This window comes from Nanorana parkeri, unplaced genomic scaffold, assembly GCF_000935625.1.
Source record: "Nanorana parkeri isolate BGI_ZX_2015 unplaced genomic scaffold, ASM93562v1 scaffold528, whole genome shotgun sequence".
Taxonomy (NCBI): Eukaryota; Metazoa; Chordata; class Amphibia; order Anura; family Dicroglossidae; genus Nanorana; species Nanorana parkeri.
In genome coordinates, this window is record NW_017306796.1 from 739,137 (window position 1) to 762,452 (window position 23,316).

Below are 23,316 nucleotides of genomic sequence, written 5' to 3' on the forward strand. Positions count from 1 at the left end.
GTAATAAGGGTAACATGAAACATGGTCAGAAAGGTAAACTTAGCATTTAAATGTTAACGTTGACACCAAGAGAGGAAACTCAATAGTGATCTTTTGTCCTCTTCTTTTTGTCTGCTTTTATTACATTTTCTGTCTGTTTCTTTTGGAAATTGTGTGTGTTGTGCAAATGGGTATAAGACTGCGCCTCCAAGAAGTTAAAGGCCTGTAATTTGGGGGGTTGCATTAATAAAGTTAGAGTGAGTAGAAAGGGAAGAGGTGGCAGCAGTATGAATTGGGGGGAATTTTTTATTAATTATTGTGTGAGAGGAGGGAGGGGGTAGTGGTAGGTTTAGGGGAGGAAGCAGAAAGGTAGAGAGTGGGAGTCCACAGGTACCCCATCTGCCTGCCCCAGGGTACACCAGCCTCTTAGTGACACCTTTACCATTTACTGTATTTTGCAGGCAGGCTGACATGCATTTAAACACATCATTTTACTTGCTCTCCAAATACCAAAAATGCATTAAAAGGAGATATTAGTTTGTATTTTAGCCTAAATATGTAAGCTCACCTTCCGCACCAAGGGTCTTCCTGTCTGCTGAGTCCTACACATACTTTACAGAGTGCAGAAAAACTGACCCAACCTCACCTAATGCTCTCACATGCTAATATCAAGCCTGGAAAGATAATACGAGGGCTGGTCCACCCTTCCCGCAACTACTGGCTACTGAGACTAACCACTATGATAATGGATCAGTGGCTAGGCCTGGAAAGAGGATCATCATCTGAGCAATATCACTTTACAGAAATAAGTTGTTCCTTGCATTGTCAGCTCTGTATTTCTATTTGATCGGTGCACCAGACACAATAACCACCATGAGAAAATGCATGTCTACTGTATAGCATATAGTATATAGGTCAACCACACACTGAACTATACATTTCGTGTGCATTATCAAATGTTGTAGATGTGATATTGTGCACAAAATGCCCCTTAAGAGGGATCAACACTGGAGAAATGAGACATAAGACTGAACCACCAACGAGTCAATGTGACACTCTAGTAAGACAGACCCTCCTGTATACCAGGCACAGAAAACAACACAAGAAAGGTAATTTCATATCTGAACACAAGAGAATAATCTTTGAACATACAATTATTGATATGATCAACATACTACAGCAAGAATTTGACACCGTCTGCAAACTAAAGCTGGCCACACGCCATGGAGTCTATTTGGAAACAATTCGCTGGACTCTTAACCCTGCAAATATTCGTGAAAGTTCGTTGTGGTTGAATATTACTAAAAACAAATATATGTTTCTTCCCTTTTCAAAAGTAGTGTTGTAATAATACATTATGTCGGCTACATGGAAGTTCACAGTTTGAATGCAGTGTGTTGTTATATCAGTACATTATGGCCACAAGATAGTGCTGAGGGGCATAGAAAATAAATACTTATTTCCTATGCACCTCAACTCCATCTAGTGGCCATAATGCGGTATTACATTACATTCGACCTGGAAAGAAAAATATTTATTTCCTATGCTCCTCAGTTCCATCTAGTGGCCATAATGTGGCATTACATTACATTCGATCTAAAAAGAAAATAAACTAAGAATGTTTGTTTTTACCTTCATTTGCACAGAACGAATATCCACAGGGCAAATAGTCCTGTTAACTGTTAAGTAGACCTCTATTTGTTTATCTTGTTCACAGATCCCTGCTGCATATTGTATTCTGACAGCCAGCACTCTCCGCTGTTAGAATAAGTGAACAGTGACTGGCTGCAGTCAATGTTCGGCCATTGAACTGGATGGACCTTTGTCTAGGTTAAACTGGATGGACCTGTCTTTATTCAACCTTTCCTACTATGTATGTAACACATTTTTGGTCCAGCTACTTCAACAAAAGTCCGTTGAAAAATCCTTTTTTGTTGAACAGAGGGGTGCTGGCAGGGCCACACACTGGTCAAATTTTACAACTCTGATTAAATTCGAGCAGTGTATAGCCAGCCTAACTGCCATAAATATCTCAGATTTTTTTATACTGAGAGGTTAATATGTGACCCTCTAATGCAGGGGTACTCATCATTTTTCATCTGGAGATCAACTTTTCAAATGACGAGCTCAATTTAATCTACCAACAAAAAAACACCTGCATTCAGGGCAGGAGGGGGCGTGGCGGTGCATTGAAGTCAATGGCACCGCATCCATGCCCCCGCTCGCAGTGCAATAGCCCACACCCGGAAAGCAGGCACGTTAGTCCAGTGCGATCTGCAAAAATGCTGCAAGCACTATTTGTGCAGATCGCACTGGACTGGAACGCAGGCACTGATGTGCCTGCGTTCCGGGTGCGGGTGATCGCACTGTGGTCGGGGGGCACGGCTTCGGTGCCACTGACTTCAATACAACCCCCGCCCCTGATCGCAGGGAGCTGGCTGGCTTGCATTCCAGTGTGTTCTAGAGGCCGAACACTCTGGAAAGCAGACTTTGTGGTGTGAACCGGCCCTCTCTCTTGGCTGTCTCTTCTCTCTCCTCGCTCTTTCCCCTGTTTCTATCTACTGTCTCTTCTCTCTCTCTGCTGTCTCTTTTCTCACTTTCTCTTCTGTCTCTCCCCTGTCTGTCTTTTCTTACCTCCACTGCAGCAGCTTCCCAGGTCTCCTCTTGTGCGCCAGCGTCCTGTCCTCCCGCGGTGCTCGTGTGGCCGAATGTGGCCGACGTTGCACACGGGGAGAGGTGTCCCGCTCCTTCCCCTCTGCGGCGTCTGACACATTCAGCCGGCAGCCGCACGAGCAGTGCGGAAACAAAGCCGTAGCTAGCTCCTTTTGCGCCCGAGGCAAGAAAGAAAAAAGTCTCCACCCCTAGGATGTTTTTTTTAAATTATTTTTATTTTAATTTTTTTTTACTATTGGGGGGGGCTTTGGGGGAATTTCAGGGGTCTAAAAAGCACCCTGAGTTTTCCCTTTTAAAATAGAAAAATACATTGAGGACACAGAGTCCTCAATCTCTTTCTGCAGCATCTTTTCTAAATGAATGGAAAGTACAGAGGCTTCCCATTCATTCAGAAAATGGTTACTATCAAGCAGTCTCTAAATGGTGAGAAGCCTCTGTGCAGAGTGCTACTCCCCATTGAGAAACTCATGAATGAACAGGAAGTGATGTAAAGCACTTCCTGTTCATTCATAACTGTGTGTCCCCAGTTATTTACAAACACTGGAGTGATCAGATGATCGCTCCAGCGTTTGCTCTGCACAGAGGATCAGTCCATATCACTGATATGGACCGATCCTCCGCCGCTCGGCCACGCACAGAGCTCAGCCTGCAGCTTTTCCTCTGGATCCCCGCTGTTCCCCCCCACATGTATGCAGTGGGGATCTGAGGAGAAGTGAAGGAAGCCCTGAAGCCGGCGTGGGGGTCGGAGGAGGGAGCCGCTGTCACAGCAGCATGGCCGAGCTGTGAGGAGAGAGAGAGCCGCCGGCTGTCAGATCCTGGCCGAGCGTCTCCCTCTCTCTCTCCTCACCGGTCGGCCATGCTGCTGTGACAGCGGCTCCGTCCTCTGCCCTCCCGCCAGCTGCAGCGCTTCCTTCACTTCTCCTCGGATCCCCGCTGCATACACATGGGGAGAGCAGCTGGGATTCCCAAGAGAAGCCCCACGGCGGGAGGACAGGACACAGCGATCACGATCTACCAGTGCTCGCTTTGCGATCGACTGGAAGATCGCGATCGACCTAATGGGCACCCCTGCTCTAATGCCTGTCAGTTTGATTTTTAACTGATCTGAATGTTTTCCTTTATTATCATATTTACATTTTATTAGTATACAATTCCTTTGTTCAGAATCTGTTTATATTTTTGTATTCGCTTTTTTTTTATATATATATATATGTTCCGTTAGCTACTAAAAGGTATCACTTTGAAAATACTTTTTGTTATACCTGTGCATTGTATTCCAGGCTAACATGGTACATCACCTTTTTTGCTTACGTTTTTTATGGACTGTGGCAATAAATTGAGGGTATATACTGTATATGAGTTATTCTGTGCTCATATATTTTCCTTAACCCGCCCCTATAATGAAATTAATCTAAAGCGCCTATTCTATATCTTAAGGGATATACAACCATTAAAAAATAAATATGCACAGAGCTAAATCTACCTAATAATAAATGTTTAAAAATCAGTAATAACACTTCTGAGGAAGTTCGAGTAATGAAACAGGTTAAACGGGGTCAGTCAGATTAGGAGACAAGCAGGAAGGGGTGCATTAGCAGGTGCTGGTATAACACCTAAGATTGTAGGTGCTTTTAACAAATTTTAAACAAATACAGTTGGGGTTTTACTGTACACTATGGATATTGTATTTTTTTTCCTCTTTTCTGGATGCTTTCATTTGAGTAATGGTGATCTGTGATTCTGAGGGGGGTTTAAATATAAGGAGTGCAACATTGAACACTTAAAGAGCACTTATCTGTGGTGGATGAGAAATGGTCATTACCAGTACTTCATAATGAAAAGCTCACTCGGGTCTCTAACATACTGATTGCACTTTGTACTTTATGTGAAGTGGATAACGAGCTGGTTACAAAATCACATAGTTGTGAAGGTTAAATACCATCACCATTACATGATCTGTACATTGCCCTCATCTCCCCTCTTAAAGGACCCATCATACCATGTATGGTAAAAGGTGAAGCTAGTTAACAGCATTGCGTTCAGTTTCAGAACGTTTAAAAAAAATAAGGCATGTCCTTTTTTTTCTGCTCTGAAATGCCCCAAAATGCATGCAAACAAATGCTAAAGGACCAGAATGCACTGAAATGCACTAGAAGTCCAATTGAGACAAAAAAAAAAGCACCAGAACACATAAAAAATGCATAAAAAATGTATCAACGTACATACCTGTGTTTCCAGAAACACATCCAGACCTGGCCTGGAGATGGTGTGAACAAGCCGAAACACCTCTTCGACAGTGAATAAGTGTCATTTTTGTAATCTTTCTTATGGCTTAGGCCCTCCACCTCTTATTAATATGGTGTTTTTCTCTGAACTCTCTCAAGTTCAAGAAAATCCTTCCTGTGGATCGATGACCAAATCTAAACCCCATACTCAACATGAGGGCGGACCAGTGTTTTGTAAAGTGGTAGAATTATGAATTGCTCTCTACAGTAAATACTCTTTGTTAGCTGCTGCTTGGCATGGTATGATATTGCTAAGTCTGCAGTCTACCAGAATACCCAAAGTCTGCAGTCTACTAGGACTCCCAAAGTCTGCAGTCAGCCTGTCCTGTTTGGTCTTTGTGACACTTTGTGTGCAATAGACTGCTATAATAGATCAGTTTCAGTATCAGTATGAGAGATTGCTATGGCACAGAACTATCACAGAATATAAAATTATATATTATCCCAAAGTATGCAGTCTGCTAGCTTGCATTCATATTTTTAGCACCCAAGTGCATAACTTTAAATTTTTTAATACTGAACCTCATCTGCCATGTAGTTGCCCACCCCCTATCTTGCCAAGGTCTTCCTGTAGCTTTGCTGTGTTTTGTGTCGAGTTTATTTCCCTGCATATGTTGGTGTCATCATCAACAGGCATTGAAAAAGAAATAATAATGCCATCCACTATTTCATTGTTAAAAAGGTTAAACATCTTTGGCCCTAAGACCGAACCCCAGGGCACACCATTCACAACCCTAGGTCATTTCGAAAATTAGCCATTTATTGATAGTCTCTGGACATGTTTCTGTAACCAGTTTTCTAGCCATGTACTCACCATTTCATCAATGCTCATAGCCTGTAGTTTGTAAATTAAACATTTATAGGGTACTGTATTGAATGCTTTAGCAAAGTCCAGATAAACTGCACTGGCCTTATTCCAACTAAATTGCTACTTACTTCCTCATAGAACATTCATAGTTTAGTCTGACAAGAACGGTCTTTCATAAATCTATGTTGGTTGTTACTTATGATTCCATTACTGCAGGCAAATTCTTGAATCTAGTTTCTTACTGTTCCCTCACATACTTGCCCACTAATGATGTTAAGCTGACTGGTCTGTAGTTCCCTGGTAGACATCTTACCCCTTTTTTGAATATTTAAAGAATTTTTTTGGTTCTCGTTTTTTTGTATTCTATTTTAGCTGCCTAGATTGCACTTTTATATCTCGTATTGCATTCCTTGTAGCTCTGAGATGCCGTGTTGTTCCTTCTGTCTTATATTTAAGACCAGTTTTTTTCTCATTTATATGTTTTTTTGGCCACATAGATTTTACTTTTGTTGTTTTTATATTTGTTACCTAAAGGTGTGCATGGTGGAATGCTATTGTTTAATGTATTTACCGACTTCCTGCATTGGAGGTAGATAATGTTATTTTCCTACTGAGTGGTTTGAGTCCCCTTTCACCCTTTATTTCACCCCCTCTATATTAAGTGCCCACATTGATATTCATTTCTGTTTCCTTCCCCCCAGACTGTCGTTTAAGCCTCCAGTCTTCTAACCATTAAACACATTCTGCTTTCTTCCCCAACAGATCTGCACCCTCCCCATATAGATGCAGTTTGCCTCTACATTAGCCCAGTTATCCATGAACCCAAACCCCTCTTACATTACACTAATTTCTCAGCCACTTGTTTAGCTCCCTTAGCTCACGCTGCCTCTCAGGTGTGGCTTGTGGAACAGGCAGTATTTTTAAAATACTACTTTCGAGGTCCTTTTCTTTAGCTTGACACCTATGTTTTTAGGACACTTCATTTTCCTCAAATTTTTGTCATTAGTAACAATATGTACCATGGCAGCTGGGTCCTTCCCAGCCCTACACATCAACTTGAGCGCCCAATAAACAGCAAACTGTTCAACGATCAGGGTCCAGGTGACAGATTACACTATCTGCCCTTCTAATAATTGAGTCTCCTACCACCAGTCTCTGTCTCACCTTACCTAATATTCCTGCTCCCATCCTTACTGGAGCAAGTCACTTCTCCGGCAATTATGGGCCTACAACCCTGGATTGCAGCTAGCCTGAGTCCAGGGGCCTACAGCTTTTTGTATACATGGGTTTACGCAAGTAGCAACATTAACAGACATACGGCTTTTAGTCTCCTGCTCAAGAAGACTGTCCTGACCAATGACGTTTTGCCGATTTGAAAGAGATTAAACACAGCTTTGGAAACCACATTATGTGTTGTGTCACTGCATTGAGCAAGTACATCCTGTGTGCATCTATAATGCTACAATAATACTTCTGTAGAAGTTTACAGACTTGTAGAGTGATACGGTTATTAGGAGTGGGAGAGAACTTGTGGAAATTCAATATAGAAATACATATTTATTTTTAGTTTTTGACCATAGATACCCTTTAATTATCCTCAGATACTTATAAAATGAATTCACGCTTTTTGCATGATTTTACTCTGTCACCAAATAAAAGGGTAATAAGGGATGCATGCCACTGTAGAGGACTGGTAATGAGAAAAGATCCTAAAGGCCATGATCACTTTACACCCATGTCTGTCTGTGACTGTTGGGAACAGCCAAGATCACCTAAATAAAATATTTATGGAAACAAGAAAATCAGCATTCCTCCTCTATCTCCTGTGACTGCAAATGACCCTTTATATTTACTTGTTAGTTCATACAGGAGCAACATATCTAGTAAACTTTACTACTACCTCACCAGGTGCTAGACTAGAGTTTCTGAGCTTACCTTGTCCTTCCTTTTGTAAATGATTATAGAACTGGCCTGAGGATGTCATTCATAGAGAAGAGATTAATGATTTATACTTTGAATGGTGAAAGTTTCCCTCCAGGATTATGGTTGAGGCCGTTGCTTTTTAACCTTTCATAAATATTATACAATTTGGGATTAATTGTGACATTCTGTTTGGAGATGATATAAAGCTATGTTGTAGAATAAAGTCCTTACTGGATGTCTGATTTATAAGACGTCTGAATGGGCAGCTACATGACAAATTATATTTAATGTTGATAAATGCAAATGTATCCCCTTGGGGGCTAAAAACATTAATGCATCATGCAATCTAGGGGGAACTGAGTGAAGCAGGGATGGAGAATGGGTGTTCTTTAGATCAGATTTAATAACGGCATGCAGTGTCAATGTGTAAAGCAAGCAAGATTCTCTCTAATAAAAGAGTCATAGACCCAATAGACATAACATGGAGGCTGATTTACTAAGGGCCCATTGACACTAGTCCGACACTTTGTAAGACACTTTGTTTTAGCAGATGGTGTTCTGACAGCTCAAGTGGGTGGCAGGTGTGATAACTTTTGTTAACTTTTTTCAACTTTACTTGGAGTGTACAAACTGTACACTATATTCAGGTCCCTGCACAGTAGTGTGAGGTACGGTGCTGCAGTGCACCCTTTAAAGCTGACTACATATCACAGGTATTAGCAGATCCCAATTGGATCTGTACAAAAATAGTTTGGGGAATAGTTTTAAATTCTGAGGGTTCGGTTTAATGTGGTGGAGTTGCGGGGGTATATTTATTGTATAAACTTATTTTATTACATTGGTTTTCTTTTTCATTATGACTTTGAGAATTGGTTTTATTTAATAATGTGATGCATTTTTATGCTGCCTAGAAGTGAGTTGAGGCTATGTAAAAAACAATAAAACACTGTGAGATCCCAGAAGTATATTTTATATAAAGATGGGGGTCTGTTTAATGAGGGTTGGTTTTATATAATAATGCGATTCATTTTTATACTGCCTAGGAGTGAGTTGAGGTTAAAGTGTATTTTGCTGTGTCTTGTATACAATGACAAATAACGTATCTTATGTTATGTTATCTTATCTTATCCTAATTGTTTTACTGTTTTATCTTAATTGTTGTGTTTTTTGTTTTATGCAGATATAGCAGCAGTAGGGTTAGACTATAGAGGTATTTTATATATAACCATAAAATGGCTGGTTTAGTAATAAGGAACGATAAACTGAACAGGATTTATGTACACTTGACAAGTGGTAATGAACAGGGGGTTTGATCACATTGGACAAAACCATAAATTGTCCATGTAGTAAATTCATTGCAAAGCACATGGGGCACTCTGGAGGAAGAAAGGTTCAAAGTGGTAAAGAAATTCTCATAAAACACAAAAAAAGGACTTTGGCTTTGACCAATAATGTTCTAGTATGCAGAGCATATGAGCACATTATAGCAGTCTTAAAGAAACCATAAAACCTGGCAGTTAGGAGGATCTATGGCAGAGGAGACTTGCACAGTCACTTCTGTCATAAAAGAGCTTGCTTGTCAGCAGTTTTTAAATAAAAGACTTAACTTGCATATATGGAAAGAGTTCTTTACAGTCAGACATCCCAACTCTCCCGGACGTTCAGGGAGTCTCCCGCTATTAGATAGCGGCTCCCGGCCACCCGGGAGAGAAACATTTTCTCCCGCAAAGGTTTACTCTGCTCGATCTAGCAGAGTAAACCTTTCCCTGTGAACTGTTTTCTTTTTCTGACATCGGGGCCGTCGGCCGCCGTCAGTCAGAGAAGAAATAAAAAACAAAACAGCAATAGGACTGCATAGCTAGATTGCTACTGGCTATTATGCTTTGCAATAGCCAATAGCAGACTAGCTATTGCACCCGCCCACTGCTGCTGTCATTCAGCAGAGGGGGACCTGAAGTTCTCCATCAGGTCCTCTTCTAGTGATTAATAGCAGCAGAGGGGGGTGCAATAGCCAGCTTGCTATTGGATATTGCAAATTGAACTAGCCAATAGCAATCTAGCTATTCATTCCTATGCTGGGTTTTTTTGTTTTTTTATTCTGAAGGCAGTAGCTGTCAGAATAAAAAATAAATAAAATATAGCAGATAGCAAAGAAGCTATTGCTTCCTGTGCTATCAGCCATCATTTCAGGGGGGTGCTCCCCTCTGAAATGAGAAGGGCACCTCCCTGAAATTGCTTTTGTCAGGTTGGGTTCCCTGTTTACAGTGGAAGCTGTGAAAATGTGACACAAGAGCCGCTTCTAGACATTTGATTGGTGTGCCGCCCCAACAGGGGCATAGAATATGAGATGCATAGCCTCAGTTAATATTAGCATTGTTATATAGGTTAGAATTTAGGATTGGATCCAAATGGCTATTAATATTTATAGTAAGTAACACTTCAGAATATTTATCCAGGGAGTATCCAAACTGCTGTTGCTGCCTGGGGGGTGGGGTGGGGGGCGCAAATCTGAGTCTTTCCCCCGGTTGATGGAATGTTTAGCTTCACCACTGTATACCTGTGTGGTTTTATTCCCAGCCGTGTCTACTATGTACTATGTAACTATCTAAATCCACTTTAAAGTGGTTCCCAATTTCAATTTGTTTCAATGTATTAATCAAAGACTGAAAGCTTGTATATAAATGGTACTTTACTGACGAGAACAACTATTATTGTGCAACCTAAATTGAGATTCTGCTCTTTCCATGGATCAGAGTTGTACTTTCTAAAGTCAGGCTGTAATGAATATGCCTTTAATGATTAAATAGCTGCAAAAACATTTGTGACTTTTATATTGTGCAAAAGAACATCTGAACGATGTGCACAGAACAAGACGTTTCTGCCCCATGTTACATGAATGCCTTTTTCTTGTAAAAACCAAGAATAAAACAGTTTCTTCTCTTTTGGCTCTACTGTATGTCTGAAGAACAAACTTAGAAACATTGATGATTACCCAATTATTTAGGACACAAGGTTCATAGTAATTTCCTGTTTAAAGAAGAACTCCAGGAATCAATAAAGTTAACCCTTGCAGTAGGGCTACCCCATGCACTGCAAGGGTTAAGCGCTTGTTTTGGTCTAGGGGCTGGATTAAGGAAGATATACTCACCTGAACCTTTTTCCCCCTTGGCTGCTGGACCGCTCCCTGTAGACTCTTCTCCCCAGGCTCCAGCATTCTAAGGACCTGTGATGTCATTACATCTAATTCAGGTGTATTAGATGTGAGGATGCTGAGGGACATACCACAGCCGGAGGTAGGGAAGGGGGGGAGGGGTAGTGCTCAGCAGTCACTGCTGCAGGATCAGGTAAGTATATCTTTTTTAGAGAACACTTAAGCCTTGTAGTGCAGGGGTAGCCCCACTTTAATTCCAGGAGTTCTTCTTAGAAAAGCTATTTTTGAATAATTTATTTTTGATTTGCTCAAGGACAACTCTGGGCAAAGGACAAATTAACTATTTCAGTGGTGCTACCCACACACTGCATGGGTTAAGAGCTCAATTTGGTCTAGGGGTTAAAATAAAAAAATATATACTTACCTGATCCTCTGAGCTGCCTGGCTGCTAGACCAGTCCCCACAGCCTCTCTCCCCCTCCAGTTTTGAAAGGGTAGGAGGGGAAAGAAGAGATGATTGGCCCAAAAGAGCCTACAGTATAAAGAGGCTAAACAGTTTGCCAACTTTGCATAGACACAATGTACCTGGGACTGAACACAAACAGAGTGGGCACCATACCCAGCTGCCAGTTTGGGTTGAATGCATGGACCCGGACAGAGCAAGGCTACACAATATAATATTCCACTAGTGACAATTCACAAGCTGTGCGTGCAGACAGAGTTAGGCCCTGTGTCAACAGACATTGTTTGCTCCATACGGGTTTTGCATACACATGCAAGTCTTAGGGAATTCAAAACCCGCTTGAAGCAGGTCAACTGCAGGCAGATTCACCTGTCAATGAATGGTGAATGATATCAGGTGCATTTTTACCTGATGCCATTGAAATATGCCCCAAATCTGTCTACACAGGCCCTTAGGGACAATTCACACCACAAAGTCCGCGTTCCAGTGCGTTTTGGATTCCCTTAGACTCGCATGTGTATGCAAAACTGACTGCGGTGCCATTTACTTCACTGAACCGCCACGCCCCCTCCCGCCCCTAAACGCAGGGAGCTGGCCGGCTTGCGATCCAGTGCGTTCCAGAGGCCGAGCGCACTGGAACATGGATTTTGTTGTGTGAACCGGCCCTGAGAAAGGCTGAGCTGGATGGCATAGCAGGTAAAGGGCAGACTGCACCCTTCCACTGTACATGAGAGTATGTTAATGACTGACAGCAGCACATACGGCTGCATTCATACAGTGCTGATGAATATAGGAAATCAATGTATTTTTCTCAAAGTGCCAACACTGAAAATAAGTTTGGTATTGTGTTTTAGTTTGGGCACTGGGGTTAAATAAACGTTCAGCATCACTGCCTTAACAAACTAGGGAAACATACATATTCAAACATTTATACACCCACAGATACAAACACATAATCATACATTCATAAACAGACACATATCACACACTCATAACACATACACACCACACACACTCATAAAAACACACCATGAACTCAAAGCATATCACACACACACTCATATAAATACACCACACACATCATACACACTCATAAAACACACCCACACATATCACACACGTTTTGGCCAAATGATATGTTATTATCACCACATTTGGCCAAAAGATACATGGCACGGCCGCCGGTACATTAATGAATTGATACCTGCCTCCCAAAAGTGTCTCTGACAATTACATGTCTATTATATGGTAATTTCCACCAAAAGGACTAATGTGATTATTCAGTATATTATCACCAAAACGGGGACTATGCAGCGGGGCTTTAAATTGGGTTTGCCCAAGGATCAGAATTGTGGATATCTGCAACTGAACTTTAGCTCTGGGATATCTGACTCTTTCACATTTCTTTCCCAATATCACATTAACTTTCAAGAGATTTACCGGCAATTATTACAACAAAAAGTGGGGAGCCCGCTTGAATGTGTGGTATGGTGTGAATGAATTTGACAACACTGTCAATAGGTTTTAATAGGTGGTTTAAGGGTAAGGTGCAATATGTTGTAGGTTTTTTGGATTATTTAATAAATCAATTTTCATAGAGCCAAGTAGTCCAGATCCTTTGGTAACTTCTGCAGTCTCAGCTTTCTGCAGCCACATTGTGGGTTTGAATTGGTTATTTTAGGTACGGATCTTGGGACCGGCAGTTTAAAAAACAAAAGTTTAATACTAGCAGGGTTGTGCCTACAGAAGATCTTTACTTTTTTTGGACTTCCCAGGCTTCTCATCCAATCAGGAAGTGGGGTGGGTGGCCACATGACCACCTAACAGGCCCCCTGCTTCATTACTGCACCCTGCTGGAAGAGGTAAGGGACAGTTGAAGAGATGGGAATCTGGGATGCTTCAGGTCTATGTATGTAAGTATGTATAATTGAAATGTCATGACATTTCATTAAGTTCTATGGGCTCACCATGCTGTGATGCAGTTGTACCGCATCTGCATGCCATAATTTTCATATGCACACACCACCAGGATGGGGACACACGACAAGGCAAATTGCAGATAATGAGAACCTATGAGTTGAGTCCTAAGTCTGAAAATTCAGCTCCAAACAGTAGCTTATAAATGAATGTCACTAATATGTCCGTGCAAAAAAAATCCAAAAAGCGTCCCTTTGCCTAATTAGAATTGTGGAAGGAAGTAAAATGAGAACTAGTCAGTTCAGGCACTATTTCTTAGAATATACAACTGTATTATTTGAGGAACTTTGTATTCATTGTTCCCTTTTTGCTGTTCTGTTGTCCTGATCAGCTTTGCTTTGTGTGTGGCATTTGTTAACGCAGTTTGGTGGCTTACTTCTTTCACTTCATATTTCCTGTTATACCTATTTTTAATTTCTTTGTAACAATGTTTTCTCTTATTTTGTTCTATCTTTTGCTTTTGGTTTGTTTTCTCATCTTTTGTTGACTTTTTTTTTTTGTCTATACCCTACCTGGTTGTTTTTTTGGGGGGGGGGGGGCATGTAAACCCAGTGGCGGACCTAAGGAACAAAGGGCCCTGGTGCAAGATTTTTTTTTGGGCCCCCCCAAAAAAAAAAACCCAGAAACACAGCGCTAGGCCGGCTTTCACTTTCTCTCCTCCCCGATGGGACACAGAGCAGCGCCCAGCGGGGAGGAAAGAAAGCAGGGATGCATTACTGTATCGTTGTTTTGGCGGTGCATCCCTAATATTTACAGCAATGCAGAAATGCAGGGGGCACCTGCCCCGGGCGCAGGGGCGAACTTACCGTGCGGCCGTCACCGCAGCTCCTGGTCAGCCCGCCCGCATCAGACCTGGCTCTCTAATCGGCCGCCGCTCGCTCCTCAAGTGTGTCCTCTGGAGGCCCCCGCGAGCGGCCCTCTACAGTGCCTGTTTAGAGGGCAGTGTCTGCCTGATCCAGCCAGCCCAAATCGCATACTGGCTGGATCAGGCAGACGTGGCCCTCTAAACAGGTAGGGTCCCTGGGGTACATGCAGACATGATCCAGGGGGTCCCTGGGGCATTGTCTTCAAATACTAGGGGCTTCAGCTCATCTGTCATCAGGATCCTGGGGGACCCTAGGGCATCTGTCACAGGATCCTGGGGGCCCCTAGGGCATCTGTCGCAGGATCCTGGGGGCCCCTAGGGCATTTGCTGCTAGGACCCTTGGGGCCCCTAGAGCCCTTGCCAACAGAATCCTGGGCAAAGTGGGGCATTTGATGTTACGATCCTGGGTGCCCCTGTGGAACTTGTCATCAGAATCCTGGGAGGTCTTGGGACATCTGTTGCCCAGGATCCTGGGGACCAGGGGCAGGCCATTTGTCACCAGAGTGCCTCATTAAATTTCTTGTCAGGAACCTGGGGGCCCCAGGTTACTAACCATCAGACCATTAGGCTCAGCAGTGTATACAGTCAGGGCAAAGTATGTGCAGTCAGGGCGCTGGGGCCCCTTGGTGAGCCCCCGTGTAAGCACATTGATGGTGCAGGAGCCCCAGATTAGCTGCAGCATGTCATGTGTCCGCTGGATGTACGATCTGGGCCCCGGACCGATTTTGGGGCCCCCAGTAAATTGGCACGGAGAGAGCGGGGCCCCGAGTGCGTGCAGAGCTGTGGTTAGACAGGGATGCACATACGGCCACTACACGTTCCCAGCAGTCCCTGGCACTCTAAACCTGCAGTGCCCTGGGATGTCGCTGTATTCATGCTCTGGGTAGCGGCTCCTCAGGCACGGTGGGTCCCTGCTGCTGGAAGGACTTCAGCGACTCGAAGGCTCTCATCAGCTTCTCCAGTGTGGCCATGTTCTCTAAGCGGGAAGCTCCTCACCGCCATCACCAGCCGCCGGTACCGGGAGAATAACTGACAGCTCCGGCCTAACGCGCTCCTCTGCCCCCAGCCAATAGCGAACGCTGCATCCGGCAGACGGACAGCAACACAGGCCAATCCATGGTAGTTCCGCCACTGTGTACACCTATAACTCGACTTTCACTTAGTTGTGAAATGGCACTGGGAACCCCAAGTTGGTCTTTTTCCCCAAAATGATTAGTGGCACATTGCCAGCAGTATTACAATACCACCGATTATTCTATAGTCTAACTGAGGAATTATGGACCATTTTAATACTGAATGACACTTATAGTAATATTAAAGTCAAACGTTTTTGAAATCCCTTACAATAGGTTTTGCTCCTTGATGTATAAAAGTTTTAGCTTCCTGGAGAATCAGCTGATCCCCTGAGCACTGGCCCTAATATCCTGTTTTAGGGTTGTTCCTTTCCCTTGCATGGTCCTATGGAGCCACTCTTTTGTGTGTTAGTAAGCTGCGTGTGTCTCCACAAACCCACAGGAACATCAATGCAAGCCATTCACCTGCTCCCCTCCCACCTGTCCCCCCCCACCCCTCTTCTCCAAGATAGTAGATGGACAGATGCGGGAGACTGATCTATCCATTGTGATCTTGTGCTGGGCAGGAAGTTCAGGGAAGCGAGCTGGGAGTGACTTGGAGCTCTTCAGAAACATGATGAGTGTGTTTTTGGGCACAAATGTAAACAAATACTTTGCTGGACAATCTATACTTGTTTGATCTGTATTCAATATTAAAAAAAGTTTTAGAATTTAACGCTACTTTAACCGCTTCTTGAATGTAACAGAGCATTTAAAGACGGGCTGTTAGCCCCGCCCACTCGTGCGTGCATGAGCGGGAAACTGGCAAAATTTAAAACAGGCAACAACGCCTGTTTAGATACAAACGGTCCAGCGGCTATAGAGCCACCGGGTCGCTTGTATGAGGTGCCAGTCAGTGCTCCCGTATCTCCGCAGCGATGGTCCTGAACTGCGCTGTGCCCGCTGCAGGCCCGGGACCAGCACCTCTGTAACAAGGGATCAGAGGGAGATCAACACACGACCCCTCCCCTGATCTCCTCTCCGGTGTCAGAATGCAGGAAATGATATGTATTACATCACTTCCGCATTCTGCTGTCACTCTCTGGCTACAGAAGCTGGATAACACTAAACTGATGAGTAGTAAAAGCTTTTAAAGTGTCGCCTATGGTAAATTTTGGGTATGGTAGTTTTATGCGATTTCATGGGTGCGCGCAATTTTAAGGCTTGACATGTTTGGTGTCTATTTACCAATGTGACCCCGTCTTTTATATTTTACCAAAAAATTGGGTAATAATAAATGTATTATAACATAATGTAGAAAAACATTTTTTTTTCAAAATTTGCTGTAATTTTTCCTTAATATAGTAAAAAATAAAAAACCCCAGTTGTGATTAAATACCAGCAAAAGAAAGCTCTGTGTGCCCCCAAAAAATGGTATAAAATTAATTTCAGTACAGCATTGCATGACTGAAAAAATGTCGGTCAAAGTACCGCAACGCTGAGTACTGAAAAATGGCCTGGACAGGAAGGGGGTTTAACACCCCAGTCTTCAAGTGGTAACCATTGTGCGTCACAGGAACAAGGTTTAGAAAGGTTTCCATTACACTGCAGGTCTACCTGCAGAAAACTGTTCACCACATAGTAGACATCCACCAAGTTAATATTCAAGTGCAGCAGTACAGGTCACCACACTTTCCACAGCCTATTGGACAGTAAATGAGCAGCAGCAGAATAGTGAGGTCATCCACCCTGCTCTCCTGTCAGCATGCTCCTTGTGTATGCAGCACCCCTTGTTGGCTTCTGGAGCTGCCCTCCTGCTTCCAGTTAGTGTGCTACTATTGAGGACATCACAATAGGCTCATACCAAGTCTAATTCAGTTACATACACTGGTATCATTTCAAATACATTTAATATTTGTAATAATAGATAACTGTATTCATTTATGCCTTTTTTTTATCGCTGCCTGGTGTCTTAAACCTGGACTGTTCCAAACTCATAATCTGCAGAGCAAGATAATTAGGCAGCTGAAATGACATGCAAATCTTAACTAATTCTGTAAGGCTGGGTTCACACCTATGCGACAGCGTTTTTGCACGTTTTTTTATGCACGTTTTGGTGCGCATTGTGGGCGTTTTTACACGCGTCTTTGTGAGCAGATAGTAGATCATTAACATGAATGAGCAAACGTGCATAAAATGTGCGTCAAAAACACAGCAATGCGCGTTTTCAAGCGTTTCCTATTAGGTCTATGGGGCCAAAATGAGCTGCAATATGCCAAAAAAGCGCTCATGTTCTTTTTCCAGTAACAGATTTTTGCTTATTGCTACAAAACGATCAGATGTGAACAGGGCCAAAGAAATGAATAGGATTTTTAGGGGGGCATATTTTTTTACCGTTTGTTAGGACATAAAAAGCGCTACAAAACCGCTCAGTGTGAAGCAGGCCAAGTTCACAGGAAAAACATGAGATTTGCATGCTGTATATCTCTTTTTGACATTGTGGTTTTTACTGACGTTACCCTGTATTTCATGGTATGGATTTGGGACAGGTTTATTTTCCCAATGGAGGCCTGGGAAGTGTTAGAATGGTTTCTATGAACAAGAATCAACAAAGTCCAGGCACTTCTTCAACTGAGCTCCAGCCTTACCTTCAGTCTTGCACAGTTGTACAGGCTCCTCTCCTCTACTAAAATTGCCTACTCAGATTTCACTTTAAACTGCAAGCTTCTCACAGTGTGCATTAGCAGCAGCAGCAAGTCAGTCAGAGCTGCCTCATTTCCTGGTTAGAGGATCCTCCAGCGTCATCTAGCTTTTACCTCCTCAGCACCACTGTCCCTGGCCCATCCGTTTCAATAATTAGATTCCAGTTCTTTCAATCATTGAGGCTCAGCATCACAAATGGGCATTACCAAGGGCAGTATCTATGCAAGTGCAGCCTACCTAGGAATGCCCACTCTTGTAGGCTGACATCTCCCCATGAAGGTAAATCTCCTCAAGAGCCAACCCAATGCTTGCATCAGGGCTCAGGGCTCCTGATAGAAGTACTGAGATAGGGTGCTCTGATGTTTTCAGGAAGCTATGCACAGCGGCCTGCCCAACAACCATGATCTGCCTGCATTGCATAAAGAAGCATTGAGACTCAGTGATGATGTCACAGAGTTTAAATTAAGGTATGTAATAAAACATAAAAGCTTTATATAAAGTGTTCATTAGCATGTTGATGAGAGGGGAAAGCAGGACTAGGGAAGGCAAACTATAAGCAGACTAAAGGTCAGGTGTAACTCCAATCTGCTCTTAGATTTGTGACCAATGATTAGGGAAGTAAGAGAGGATTCTTCCCCCAGTTCATGTCTTTATATTCATAGAAGCTTAGTAAAGACAGGAAATCAAAATTCATACTGAGCTAATAGACATACAAACTCTTGTTGTGATCTGTAAAATATATTTTATTGTAAACTGTATTAAATTAATTGATGGTTCTGACACCTCTCTTTTTTATTCAGCCTGTCCCCTTCCAGAGTGCCATACTTGGGGGGATCTCAGATGGAAAGAGAGTGACAATCCAAGGACAAGTCCACAGCCATGCTAAGAGGTATGAAACTGAGCACCGGCAGAATAAGTGTTATAGGAAATGGAGGGGACGTGCCACTGCTCTCCTTAACAAATGCTAAATGTCTGGTTTTCTGTCTGCATAGGCAACAGTCTCTCAGCAACCAATGGCACTGACAGTGGGCGAACCATTAGGGGAAACTCTGAGACACTATCACTATTCCCCATCACACCCACTTGCTTTCCTTGTGCTTGGCAGTAGGCATTGGACGGATTCCATAGCCAATAGACAGCCTGCTATTGGATATGGAATCTGCCTACTGCCTACTGTCAATCACAAGGGGGGCAGGTCTGATGGGGAAGTATTCCCCATCGGACTCTGTCCACTGTCAGCGTCACTGGCTGTTAAGGATGCTGCCGGCTACACAGCCCCTGGGGCTGATCAAGAAAAAACTCAGTGTATAGCCAGCTTAAAGCATATCTAAACCCAAAAGGAAAGGTTTAATATATTTCAGCTTGCCAATCTTTAAATATGGCTGCATTAGTTTTGTCCTTTTTTTCCCTTTATTTTTCTTTTATCTTTGTTTAAAAGGTTCAATGAAGAATTTGCCAGAGAATACATTATACTTAGACCCCTAATTGACCATCATAAATATTTAAGAAACCTAAATTCCTTTCCTTTTTTCTTATTTATTTTTTATGTCTCCTTACAAATTATCTTTGCTCTTTTATATTTTTGTATAATAAATCTTTATTCGATACATTTTCTTTACAAATTATAACAAAATTAATTAAAACATAGAAAAACGAAGGAAATTAGAAACATATACTGTACCACTGTATCCTAAAATCCAGAAAAGACAAAATAATTTCACCCACAATACATCCTAAAGGAACAAATATTAACAAAAAAGAAAAAACATCTAAGATTTAAAAAAAAGAAAAAAAAAAGGAAGAAAAAAAACAAACAAACAAACTACAACACAACCCATTTCAAAATAGAGAATGGGCTCCTAAAGTTCATAACTAAGAGGGGAACTCCGAACAGGACTTAAAATGCTTCCATTGAGACCAAACATTTATATGGGTTCCAGATATGTTCCCCTCCATATAGACCATTTCCTCCATGTATTGAATCTCATTCAACTCGCAAACCCACTCCGCAACAGATGGAATATCTGTAGACCTCCAATGACGAGCAATCAAGGCCCTAGCAGCTGACAAGACATGAGGGAAAAGATACCTCTTAATAGAGTTATATGAACCAGGTAGTATGGATAATATAATCCATGGATCCAGAGTTAAAGTGCCCATGATCCTGTTATATATGGCTAATATTTTATTCCAAAACGGTACTTCAGGATTGAAAACATGGATGTCCTGCGTACACCTATACCATCTAGAAATTGATAGTTACACTCCTGATGTGGAGTCGATCAAGACATACTATGAATTAAGAAAAAAGATTTATCCCATTCGGCCTCTGATATTAACAAAGTCCTCCTCCCATTAAGGCTTAGTTTGAGAATGAGCAATGAGAAGAAGTTCGTATATCGTGAACAGCACATGACAAGGCCTCTGTGTTTGCATCCGAAATTTCTCAAAATATGTAATTGGTCATTAAAAATTATTAAGAGGTTTTACAGAGGTAAAGAAGTTACATACATACATTGGAACCATGTATGTTTTTGAAGGTTTAAAAGGTAGTGAGCTGAATAAAGAAAATGTAAACAAAAGAAAAAAAACAGCAGCGTGGGGTCCTCCACCCTATTTGTAGGATGCAAGAGCCTCCAAACATCCACTAAATTATGTCTATCTAGAAATTTTTTAAATCTATTAAACCGGGAATGAGTATGGGGGGCCCGAGAAGCAGTAGTATCCCTTGAATGGTCCAAAACAAAGTTAAAATCCCCTCCAATAAGGACCATATGGTGTCCTAGGCCTCTAGGCCCCCAGCACCTGCCATGTGCTGAGGCCCAGGCAAGTTCCATCTGCATCACAGAGACCTTCTAGGGAGAGGCCCCCCAGGGGGAAGAGAGAGACCTGCACAGTGTCCCCCAGACCTTTTATTACCTGCCCTCAACCATACCTCTGAGTCATCCTGCTCAGGGATTGGTCAGGGTCAGGTGCATAGTCATAGTCTGAGGATGGATCCTCCCTCACTGTATGCCAAGGCTCCCTTTTCGTCAGCAACAGGAGAAGCAATCAATCCAGCAGACTCAGGGCCATTATAGAATGCAGAGCTCTGTATAATCAGCATCTAGACTGGTTACAGTCCAGACATTTCTAAATTGAATAGCGACATTTTAGAGGGCGCTACACTAGAATTTGGTGGGATAGGGATGTCTTCTCACATTATAAGAACAAAACTTTTATTGATACCATGAGCAAGATCTATACTTTATAAAAAAAAAGTTTAAAGAAGAATAGGAAAAAAAATATAGCAGAGATTCGTTATTTGGACGAATTTTCGAAAATCGTACATTCGGATGCATACGAATTTCTGAATGACAGAAATGATGAATGCAAACGAATACGAATTTCTGATAACATCCAGATTTCTTTCCCAAATGAAGTTTTATTGTGTTACGCATCAACTTTAAAAAAAAAGTTTGTTAGAGCTAGTATGTATGAATTTGTTTTATAAACAAATTTTCGGTGCAACAAAGTGACATTAGACAAAAGAAAAAAAGGTCCCCCCACCCATTGATTCCAGACAATCTGGGCAGGAAAGCTGGGGGTGACGATCAATCGCCCCCCCTCCCTGCACCATACCAGGCCACGTGCCCTCTGCATTGGGAGGGTGTCCCCATACCCATGGGGACAAGGGCCTCGTCCCCACAACCCTAACCCGGTGGTTGTGAGGGTCTGCGGGCAGGGGGGCTTATTAGCATTGGGGTACCCATTTAACCCTTTCGCTGCCAAGGACGTACGTCGTACGGAGCTACAAAAGTGCTTCCAGCTGGCCAAGAGGCACCCAGATGCTGCCGTCCGACCCCCCCTTTTGAATGAGTAAGGGGTACTTGTAACCCTACTCATTCAATAAAAGGTTAAAAGTACATTTTAAAAAACAACACATTTTGAAAAAGTCCTTTTATTGAATTGAAAAAAAAACCAGTCGGTTATTGGCAAGTCCTATCTAGAGGCAGAGCCAGCTGTGCCCGCCCCCTCCCCCGTTCGTTCCTATACTCAGTCCTGGAGGATCGAAGAGGGGAGGGGGGAATCCCTGTGGAGAGACGATCGGGAAGTGAGTGGATCAGCTTCATGTTTCTGCTCACTTCCTGATGAATAGAGCTTCTTTGTCACACGTCGGCTCTAACTATGAGGATGAGTGGACATCACTCGCCTCATAGTTCTCCTTTAGTCATGAAAATCAACAACAGTATAATAAAAAAGCTACTAGACTAGAAATCCCTATCTTTTAGGGATTGTTTGCACTCTCTTTTATCTGCACGGGGACAAGCCAGGTAAATTATTAGCCAAAGCCCTTCATGCTAGAAATACTGTTGTGGCTGTGTCTATGCTAAGGGACTCTCATCACCATTTTGTCTATAATCCAACTGATCTTTTTCACTCTTTTTATGACACCTTGTAAAATCTTTCCCATTCTGCCTAGGTGACGGTGCCTTCTTATCTTATTTACAAGCTTATATTCAAGATACGGCTTTACCTGTTATTCCTACAGCCAATGCTGAATCCTTAGAGCTGCCTTTTCAGGAGGATGAATTGATAGGTGTGATATCCTCTTTAAGGCCCGGTAAAAGTTTGGGCCCGGATGGCTTTTCGCCCCTATTCAGAATAACACATTAAATGCTACAGTATATCGTCTACTAACCCTTCCAATTCGGCTCTTTTTATTTTGAGCTAAAAGAGAGAGGAGGGCAAAGTAGATATTGGAGAACACTCACTGCCCCAATTAACTGTCCCTTGTTCCTCAGATTTCAAACAGAGAAGTAGATACTAATCAAACATACCCCACAACCCCAATCTCAACATGTTTCACTGCTAGGTGGCTTCATCAGGGGAGATAAAAATTATACAGTGCAAAAAATAAAAGAGCACCCCAGTGATAAAATAAAAGTATATATAAATGTACAACAGTGGTAAAACAAAAGCAAAAGTCACCGCCATGGATCATCCTCACAGCGATCCATAGTGGTGGGATCAAGTTTGGGGATGCCTTTCATTTGCAAGGACTAGGGACAAGATGCATTGAACTAATTACAGGCAACTCTAGATGAAAACCTGTTTCATTACACAAAGAACCTGATGAAAGGGCGGTGTGCCACTTTCTAGCAAGCCAGTTACCCTAAACAAACACCCAAATGTACACCAAATTGGTTTAAAGCCAAGGAGCAGAATGTATGATAATAGTCAAGTAAAATCACAGACCAAAGTCACATATACTGTATGTAGCAAGAGTTGAAAATTGCTGTTCACAAACATCCCCCATCTAACCTGACAGAGGTAGAGCAATTATGCTAAGAAGAATGGACACAAAATGCAGGACACAGATGTCCAGAGTTGATATAAAAACCTACCTCCTGTAATTACAACCATTGAGTACTTGGGGGTGGGAGGGGGGGGGGGGG

At 42.5% G+C, this 23,316-nt stretch overlaps 1 protein-coding gene across 1 annotated transcript in view; it reads left to right on the top strand.

Moving 5' to 3' along the window:
* LOC108791115 (galectin-9-like) overlaps positions 1-23,316 on the top strand; it is a 36,213-nt gene that overhangs the window by 1,727 nt on the left and 11,170 nt on the right. Inside the window, exon 2 of the mRNA XM_018561500.1 lies at positions 18,682-18,767. Coding sequence (XP_018417002.1) covers positions 18,682-18,767 — 86 coding nt within the window. The remainder of the gene's footprint in view (positions 1-18,681; positions 18,768-23,316) is intronic.